Source organism: Sinocyclocheilus anshuiensis, unplaced genomic scaffold (assembly GCF_001515605.1).
Source record: "Sinocyclocheilus anshuiensis isolate Anshui unplaced genomic scaffold, SAMN03320099.WGS_v1.1 scaffold856, whole genome shotgun sequence".
Lineage (NCBI taxonomy): Eukaryota > Metazoa > Chordata > Actinopteri > Cypriniformes > Cyprinidae > Sinocyclocheilus > Sinocyclocheilus anshuiensis.
This window is the reverse complement of record NW_015552603.1, coordinates 113190-123517: the sequence shown is the minus strand read 5'-3', so window position 1 is coordinate 123517 and position 10328 is coordinate 113190. Positions and strand designations below refer to the sequence as shown.

The window sequence follows — 10328 nt, the reverse complement described above, 5'->3', positions numbered from 1 at the left end:
CAAATTATTATTATTGTTATACTTTATTCTCAAATGATTAATGTTAACAACATCAGCATTGGTGACTATGAGTATAGTGTGTATTAGCGTGTAGATTTTAATTTCTGCACAGTCTAATCTGATTGTCATACTCTTCAAATTTCATATTAAGAAATTCTTTTTACCCAAAAAGCAAATTACGCTCCCTACGAACTGGTTTTCTTTAAAATACAAATATTTGTAATCCCAGGCTATCTGTAATCAGAAGCACATTTATAACTGGAATATAATTTATTTTCATTCACATGTGTTTCATAAACACATAATCCTTTCTGGATTACAATCCGCCATCAAAATGATTTTTTGACATTTAATTATTCTGGCTGCTGTGAGAAAAGGCTAACGATCTGCCACCTGCAGGATCCTCACATGCGATAGCCTAGTAGCCGGGAAAACTTCTTTGTTTATAGAAGTGACGTAATGACGCAGTACCATGCTTGAATTTCCCACGAAAAACAGGTACCACTCAAATTAGAAAACATTATTATAAGCTAACCGTTGTGAATCTGGCTAAAGTAAGGCGATAGTTTTGAACACTGGCTGGTTATGTACTAGCTCAAATATTGATTTCGGATTATTTTTAACCAAAAAAAGTTACAGACTGCAGCTTTAAATAAACAAAAGTTTGGGGTCAGTAAGATGTTTTAATGTGTTTGAAAGAAGTATTTTCTGCTCACCAAGGCTGCATTTATTTGATCTAAAATGCAGTAAAAACAGCAATATTGTAACAATTTAAAATACGTGTTTTCTATGTGATTATATTGTAAAATGTAATTTCTTCCCATGATGCAAAGCTGAATTTTCAGCTTCATTACTCCAGTCTTCAGTTTCACATGATCCTTCAGAAATCATTCTAATGTTTCTCATTGATTTTTATCATATTATTATAGTTTTTGTTCCACGAGTTTCACAATTTGAGTTGAATTACTGAAATAAATGAACTTTTCCACGACATTCTAATTTATTGAGATGCACCTGTATTTTGATTTCGATTTTATTTGTATATTTTCTGCTTTCTTGTTAACTTTAGTTAAACGTTTTAAAATATTTTCATGTATGTTTTTGTCATTGAGTTAAAATGAGAAATGTTTCCTTAGCAACCAACTGAAATACAAATATTTCAGAGTAAATAAAAATAATAGTTAAATAAAAATGTAAAAAAAAAAAAAATAGCATGCTCAATTTTTTAAAAAGTTTTAGTAATTTTATTATGTGTTTTTGTCATTTTATTAGTTTTTTGTTTGTCTATATACTTTGTATGTCTATACAGTTTTTTTCAGTTTTAGTTTGAGGAATTTTAGTACTTAAAAATAAGTTTTAAGTTTTTGCATATTTTATTTTATTTCAGTTAATCTGAATGTTTTCCCATATTTTCTAAAAATGCATTCTAATATGCCGATTTGCTGCTCAAGAAACATTTCTGATTATTATCAATGTTGAAAACAGTTGTGCAGCTTCATGTTTTTTTGGAAACTGTTTTACATTTTATTTTTCAGGATTCTTTGATGAACAGAAAGTTCAAAAGAACAGCATTTGTTTGAAATGGAAATCTTTCGTAACATTATAAATGTCTTTACTGTCACTTTTGATTAATTTAATGTGCCCCTGATGAATAAAAATTTATTTTTGAGCGGTATTGTAAATCCGGTACCTGAGACATGCGCTCGCGGTGTTTGGCCTCCAGGCTCTCTTTGGCCTTCAGGAAGTGCGCGTGTTCGTTCTCGTCTGCTGGCGTCTCCAGGTATCGGTCCACTGCGTCCGGAGGGCTAGAGGAGGGAGTCGGCACTGCGGATCACAGACAAACTTTTATTGCAGGACATGAGAAGACGATTTAACAGCATTAGAAGTGATAGAAGAGATTGTTAGAAAGCGGTTAGAAGACACTAAAAGCTTCCAACTGACCAGTTTATTCATGTTTAATCTGTAATGAAGACAATATAATAATACACTAGTAGCTGTGTCATATTCTCACAGCAGGGAACATTCTGGAAGTTTTGTGCCAAATGATGAAGTTACAGTGGCATGAGGATGTACATGATAATCTCTGTATGACACCTGTTTAGTCCAACCTGTGCTATTTCAGCATTGAGGAACTATTATAGTTTTTATTCATATTTTTGGATGATTATTATTTGTTTTTTAAATATATTTTCTTGTTTCATTTTCATTTTATTTAATTTTTTTTTAATTTTGTCGTGTTTTCTTAATTTTTATTATTATTTTTTAAATATGTAGTTTTCATTAATTTTATTATAGTTTTAGTGGTAACACTACAATAAGGTTCATTAGTTAACATTAGTTAACTACTTTAGTTAACATGAACTAAGAATGAACAATATCTCTACAGCATTTATTAATCTTAGTTAATGTTAATTTCAACATTTACTAATGCATTATTCAAATCAAAAGTTGTGCTTGTTAACATTAGTTAATGCACTGTGAACTAACATGAACTAACAATGAAAGACTGTATTTTCATTAACGTTAACAAAGATTAATAAATACTGTAATAAATGTACTGTTCATGGTTTGTTCATGTTAGTTAATACATGAACTAACATTAACTAATGCAACCTTATTGTCAAGTGTTACCATTTTAGATATTTTAGTACATCATCTTAAATTAAATGAAAATAAAAAAATTTAAAATAAAAAATTAATGTAATAAATAAAATTAAATTAAATGTTGCCTTGGCAACTAGCTAAAATAAAATAAGTTTAAGTTTTTTTTTTTTCAAAAATGTTTTTATGATTTTAGTTTTAGATGACTTTAATAACCCTGGATCCTACAAAATAAAATAATACTATTGTACATGTACATTTACATTTATTTATTTAGCAACCTAACGCTTTTATCCAATGTGACTTACAAATGTGGAATACAATAAATGATTGATCATAAATCATGAATTGTAACTGATTAATATCTTAAACCGGTAATAGAATCTAACTGTAATGACCCTGAAATGCTTAACCCAGTTTTCTTTCCCTTGTTGATGCATTACTTGTTGAAGCAGGACATTATTAAGGACCTCATAGAAAGCAAGGACCTGATAGAAACCATGACTTGATTGACCTAAACAACGTTAACTTAAGTCTAAATAGCAGTTGGAAGGAACATTTGACAAGTGCGGAAGATAATTAGTATAAAGACCAGTAGCGGCACTGCATCAATGATTAAATGCAAATGACACACACACACACACACACACACACACACACACACACTTCATTCTCACAAAAATACACAAAATTAGTTGAAGAATCTAAGTTACAGGAGAGAAATTTAGGGGACAGATGAGAGTTAATCAGCAGCCACACACGCGTGTGACAAGAGTGAAAACGCCAGTGAGAAACCGACACACGGTCAGTGCAGATCAGAGCAGACTGAAAGAGAATAATCCACCTTATTTACTCTTCCTCATGTCTTTCAAACCCTTGTGACTTTTTTTCTTCAATGGAACACAAAAGACGATGTTTAGCAGGATGTACATGCTGCTCTTTCCTTGATAAGTGACTAAAATTGTAGATGTAATCATAGATGTATCATCACCCTTGTGAAAAAGTAACGTACTTGTAGAAATAGTACCTATTACAAAAATATACTTAAAAATATATTTAATTGTAAACTGCATGTAATGTTTTCAACTAATTAATTGCAAGTTAAACTGCAGTTAAATGAAAATGTATCATAGTTTAAATTTATATTAGAGTGCTTTTTACTTATGTACTTACTGCAAGTAAGACTGAAGTACATCTTTATACATCTTCATATAAGTGTACTGCTGAATGTACTGACAAGCATTTATGGTAAACTAAAATATACTTTAATGTCATTACTACTCACTTATATTATACAACTTATATTGTCATGCATTTAAATTCATTTGTATTTAAACATTTGTAATAAGGTAGTTAAGTGTATTTAAAATATATTAATTTCAAATGTAATATCAACTAACACTACAAATGACACTAGAGGTAAATTTAAATATAAATAACACTGCCGTTCAAATTCTAATCAAGTACTTTCATGCAGTGTGTAATGCAACTGTATGTGAATGTAAACAGTCTGTAAAGTTGTAAAGCTGAAAGTGCATCATAAATAAAGTTATTGTCTCTCAAAAGAAAGAGTCGACTCTGAAACGATGAAATGAGTCGTTTTAAATTCAAATCTCATTCCGCAAATTTCACACGTCACAAATTCTTATATGTGCATAATGCCCTCCTATGTTCTGTGTGGACATCCTGCGAAAACAAACTTCAAACGCTGTAGCTCGTTCGTGTGGATAACATAATGCAAGAAGACTCTGCGCTGTGAAAGTGAATTCGGTTTATTTTCACTTCCAAAGTGTCACGATTCACACTGGGAGCACGTGAACAAAAGAGCGAGGAGACGAGGAGTAAAGCAAATTCCAAAGTCTTTAATGAAATGAAAACTGGGAACACAGGAACACAGGTAATCACGGAGAACACAAAATGACATTTAACAGCAGACCGGAAACACTGGGAAACACAGGGTTTAAATGCACAGAAACTAATGGGACACACCTGGGAACAACTAAACGGGGAACACCTGGACTCAAATTAGAAACAACCAGGGAGCAGGAACAGGAAGATAACCAAATAAGGGCAAGGAAATAAACAGAGCACGTGAGGGAGGAAAACACAACACGAGACATGGAACAGAGCCTGACACAAAGGATGAGGCTGTGAAGAATCAGTGGTTAAAATTCATCTTTACTAAGGTATAACAGCAGTATAATCACAACTTTTTTGCTGTGTTCTTGTCATTTCACTGACGACTGCTTCTTCAATCTCCACGAGTTCAATGCGGGATTCGTAAACCGGTTGTCTTTGAAAGATGGGTCAGTGCCCAGTTTGTTTGGAACAGTTTGCTCCTCCGAATCACAACCTCTAAGTATGATTAATAATTGTTACTTTGATGTTCTGTCGTGCAGCATTCTGTCGAGATGTTCAACTTACAGTGCAGCTGTAAGTCTCTGGCTAACTCATGTTGTAGTTCTGCTAATCTGCTGTGGGCCTGCTATTGTCTAGAAATGTGTAGATTAATACAGTACAAATGTCTGTTGTACTTGGAGTCATAATAAAGGATGGAGCAATACGCTGGTTTAGAAATTGCAGTGCTTTATCAGTACTCTTTTGTCTGTGATCTGTGGGTCCGGTTCGCTAACATAAGAGTAAAACTTTTTCGCCTCTGATTCCTTCTTTTTAGAACAGAGTGGAGCACTATAATTATTATAATAGGATGTCTTATTGACAAGCCGTATTGAAGTACTGGTGATGGGCGTTCCTTTTCCGACATGCGCTGTACTCAGCAGACCAATCAAAACATCGGATCAATCAGAGCAGAGTAACATTATGCAAAGGAGGGGTTTGGAAAGATGACTCTTTGTACAAATCGCTCGAGAGTCGTTGAGAAATAACGTAAAATTAACATGCGACATGTGACCAAGTATGGTGACCCATACTTGGAATTAGTGCTCTGCATTTAACCCATCCAAACACACAGCACCATTTATGCTGCGGTGCCCGGGGAGCAGTTGGGGGTTCGGTGCCTTGCTTAAGGGCACCTCAGTCGTGGTATTGAAGGTGGGAGAGAGCGCTGTACATTCACTCCCCCCACCTACAATCCCTGCCGGTACGAGACTCGAACCCGCAACCATTGGGTTACGAGTCTGACTCTCTAACCATTAGGCCACGACTTCCCAAGTATGCATATTATATGCATATTAAATGCATATTATAAGAAAATGAAAGTGCTTTTTGACCTTGCATGCATGTAAACCTGTTGTTGGGGACTCCCCAAACCAATTGATAAACATTTCAAATAGCATAATAGGAGCACTTTAAGACTAAATTTGGATTTACTTGGTTAAAAACCTTTTCATAAGTATCAAAAGAATAAAACAAGTTTCTCAAAGGAGAGGAATCACTGTCCTTTATGTGGCTTTCATGCTTTCATTATATAAGAGCAGCATGAACATCCCTCTAAACGTTTTCTTTTGTGTTCCACTTTTTGAAAGTCATGAGGGCAAGAAAATGCATGTTCATCAGTAGTGGTCGACCGATATATCGCCAAGGCCGATATATCGGCCGATATCTGCCATTTTTCAAATATCGGCATCGGCCGATACATTTTTCTGTTTGGCCGATGTGTTCGAGGTGGGTCTTTTATTTTGACGGCGCATCAGACTTTTATTTTGACGGCGCTAAGAACGGCTGCGGCAGCGCCTGAGCACACAGTGCTCACATTCTCCCTCTTGTTCGCTGTTGTCATTCAGTTCGGTCTAATATGGATAGAAGTCTATCGAATAATCAGATAGAACTGTTAAACAAAGGAATTAAAATGTATACAAAAAAGTATTATAACGATTGCTTTAATATTATTAAAAGGCAAACATTATAATACTTTCTCATTTGCCGTCAGCATTCGCAAATACGCATTTATATAATTTAAACAAATCTTTGAAAGTGACGTGACATGTCTTTATATCGGCCACCCTGCTTTCCAAGATATCGGCATCGGTATCATCTGTCAAAAAACCCATATCGGTCGACCACTATTCATCCGTGTTAGTGGCACACCCGGTCAGTCGTTCTGTGGTTGACTTACACACGCTGCTGCAGACAGACAGACAGTACTCCTCCGACTCAAAGTTATTGCGGTTTCCTCCGCAGCCTCCGTAGATGAAGGGAGCACAGCGGCCCTCCTCACGCACAAAATACCAGCGGGGCAACATGGCCCTACAGGGGCCCGTCTCTGCACTCGCAAAACACACCTCTGATGGGACACACACACACGCACGCGTGAAGACTAGCATCTGTCAGCATCTGATGAGTGAACACTGAACGTGATTGGATGTCACTCACCTCTTACCACCTCCTCTACTGACTCTGTGGTGGTGGTGGTGGTGGTAGTGGTCGTCATGGCGATGCTGGTGCTCTGGCTGCTGTCGTTGCGCTCGTCCACAATCTTGTCATCCTCGACCTCTTTCTCATTCTCGTCTCCGTCTTCGTCCTGATCGTTGTCCAGAACCTCCTCCTCTTCCTCGTCTAGATCCTCATCATTCTCCACCACAGCGGGTTCGGATCCTGCGTCTCGAGTCATGCTGGAGGAAAACACAGCCATCAAATCACAATGACAGAAAGCATGTTCATAATCAGTGTTGGGCAGTAACGCATTACTTAGTAACACGTTACTGTAATTTGACTACTTTTTTAGTAACGTAGTGATTTAACACGTTATAATTTTCTAAATAGTAATTAGAGTATAATTACAAGTCGAGGTCTCTATACGTTACATTGCTGACAGAATGCAGTGTTTTATAATCTAGAGATTATAAAAAGGATGTAGCACACGCAGTGTGGAGTCAAGTGCCAGTGGATTAGAGACCTGCTCCCGCGAGACCCGACGCAACAGAGAAGAGAGATTGCTTTAGTTAAAAATAACAGTGTTCTGTGAATGTTGATGCTTTAATAACAAATATTTATCGGAAGCGTGTATGCTGGGATTTCATAAATGTCATGGATAAAACGTTACTCAAGGTCTGCACTCTAAAATTCTCTTTATTTAAACAGGAGAAAAATACAGGTAAATTTGAATTGGATTTTATTTACAATAATAATCCTTTTGGAAGTTTCATTAAGCACTGGGCAAGATACATTGATGATTGTTTTCTCATTTGGAAAGGAAGTGAAGAGGATTTGTTTGAATTTGTACAGTTTTTGAATTCAAGATTAGGTTTTATTATGTTTTCAGTTGAAAACTGAAATTTATCATCAATTCATTTTTTAGATGTGGTTATATCAAAAATAAACAACAAGATCTCCACCACGGTGTTCCATAAACCAACAGACAAAAATACATTATTGTCTGCGGATAGTCATCACCCACTGCCTCTGAAAAAAGGGTTACCATTAAGTCAACTCTATAGACTTTTTCTCTATAGACTGATTCAGAAGAGGAATTTGAGAAACAGTCAATAATTTTGAAGAATCGTTTTTGTTCAAGAGGTTATCCACAAACTTGGCTTCGTTCAGCAGTTGAAAAAGTAAAAAAATCTGAGAGATTTCAGTTATTGAACTATCAAAAAAACAACAGAAGAAACAGTTTTCAATCAATTATATTTCAACCTACACAAAAAATAGCCATCAGATTAAATCTATTGTAAATTAATATTGGTTCATTTTAGCTTCAGATCCTTCTTTAAAAGACGTTTTCAAACAACCTCCGATGTTTACTTACAAAAGATCTTCAAATTTGGCAAATATGCTAGTTACATCAGATGTAGTGCGTCATGACAAGAAAACATATAAAAACATGTTTTCCATGCCGAAATTGTACATGATGTTCTTCAATATTACAATGCAAAAAGTTTACATGTTTACTGACGAATAAAACATACTACATCAAATCTTGTATCATATGTTCTACTAATAATATAATATACTGTTTTCTCATTTGGAAAGGAAGTGAAGAGGATTTGTTTGAATTTGTACAGTTTTTGAATTCAAGATTAGGTTTTATTATGTTTTCAGTTGAAAACTGAAATTTATCATCAATTCATTTTTTAGATGTGGTTATATCAAAAATAAACAACAAGATCTCCACCACGGTGTTCCATAAACCAACAGACAAAAATACATTATTGTCTGCGGATAGTCATCACCCACTGCCTCTGAAAAAAGGGTTGCCATTAAGTCAACTCTATAGACTTAAAGACGTATTTGTGATTCAGAAGAGGAATTTGAGAAACAGTCAATAATTTTGAAGAATCGTTTTTGTTCAAGAGGTTATCCACACACTTGGTTTCATTCAGCAGTTGAAAAAGTAAAAAAATCTGAGAGATTTCAGTTATTGAACTATCAAAAAAACAACAGAAGAAACAGTTTTCAATCAATTATATTTCAACCTACACAAAAAATAGCCATCAGATTAAATCTATTGTAAATTAATATTGGTTCATTTTAGCTTCAGATCCTTCTTTAAAAGACGTTTTCAAACAACCTCCGATGTTTACTTACAAAAGATCTTCAAATTTGGCAAATATGCTAGTTAGATCAGATTTAGTGCGTGATGACAAGAAGACATATATACAAGGTTGTTTTCCATGTCGAAATTGTACATCATGTTCTTCAATATTACAATGCAAAAAGTTTACATGTTTACTGACGAATAAAACATACTACATCAAATCTTGTATCATATGTTCTACTAATAATATAATATACTTACTTCAATGTCCATTGATGTATGTTGGAAAAACTTCGAGGCCATTGAGAATTAGAATCAGTGAACATAAATCAGCAATTCGTAGATGTGATGTTACTTCTCCAGTGGCCAGACACTTTATTGAATATAATCATAGTATTGAACAACTGAAATGTATAGGGAAAAAGAATGAATCCTCGCCGGGGTGGAGATATTGATAAAAGATTCTTACAAAGAGAGGCGTCTTGGATGTTTTATTTAAAGACCATGTCACCTTTGGGTTTAAATTAGGATTTTGATCTTTCATGTTTCTCGTAAATTTTTTATTTATTTTATTTTTTGGGAGCAATGTGTATGAACGGCATGTTTTTGCCTGAAGTGTTATTGTCCCCATTGATTTTTGTTTAAGCTTTTTTTGAAATTTGTTGCTGTTATAGATGGTACTGATCTGGAGTCTGTGAATTTGGAAACCTAATTACCATCACCTGTGGGTCATTGTTGGTCTTCATATAATCACTGAGTTACTGAGATCTTGTCACACAGATAAAGGCAGCAAGCCGAAACATCTGTTATTTGTATTTATCTCCTGTTTAAATAAAGAGAATTTTAGAGTGCAGACCTTGAGTAACGTTTTATATATAAGAAATAGGTCTTTGCACCTACAAAAGCTGGGAGAGTGCATTGAGTGTTGAGATAAATTTCATGGAGAAAAAAGTAACTTAACTAGTAATGAAACTAATTACTAATTACTTTTGAAATAAAGTAATCAGAACAGTAACGTGATTACTTTTAAGAGGAGTAATCAGTAATTTGATTACATTTTCAGAGTAACTTGCCCAACCAACCCTCTACGGACACCTTGGCAATTGAATCTCCATTGGCTAGTACATTTTTTTTTTACTCGCCAGACTGAAATACTATACTATACTATACTAGACTAGACTATATATATATATATATATATATAGTTATATATAAAAAAAGTTATGCCATTTTACAAACATATATAATGTTTGTAAAATGGTACAGCTTTTTAAATATCTGAAAGTACACT

At 34.5% G+C, this 10328-nt stretch overlaps 1 protein-coding gene and 1 long non-coding RNA gene across 3 annotated transcripts in view; one reads left to right on the top strand and one right to left on the bottom strand.

Moving 5' to 3' along the window:
• Window positions 1–10328, bottom strand: part of appa (amyloid beta (A4) precursor protein a) — a 45993-nt gene that overhangs the window by 21613 nt on the left and 14052 nt on the right. The window contains exons 6-8 of one of the 2 annotated variants that reach the window (XM_016456837.1): window positions 6934–7172; window positions 6677–6844; window positions 1691–1824 (exon numbers count right to left, since the gene is read on the bottom strand). In XM_016456837.1, coding sequence (XP_016312323.1) covers window positions 1691–1824; window positions 6677–6844; window positions 6934–7172 — 541 coding nt within the window. The remainder of the gene's footprint in view (window positions 1–1690; window positions 1825–6676; window positions 6845–6933; window positions 7173–10328) is intronic. The other variant, XM_016456838.1, reaches the window with a different exon arrangement.
• Window positions 4667–10328, top strand: part of LOC107665811 (uncharacterized) — a 15038-nt gene continuing 9376 nt past the window's right edge. The window contains exon 1 of the long non-coding RNA XR_001631602.1: window positions 4667–5310. This is a non-coding gene — a long non-coding RNA (uncharacterized LOC107665811). The remainder of the gene's footprint in view (window positions 5311–10328) is intronic.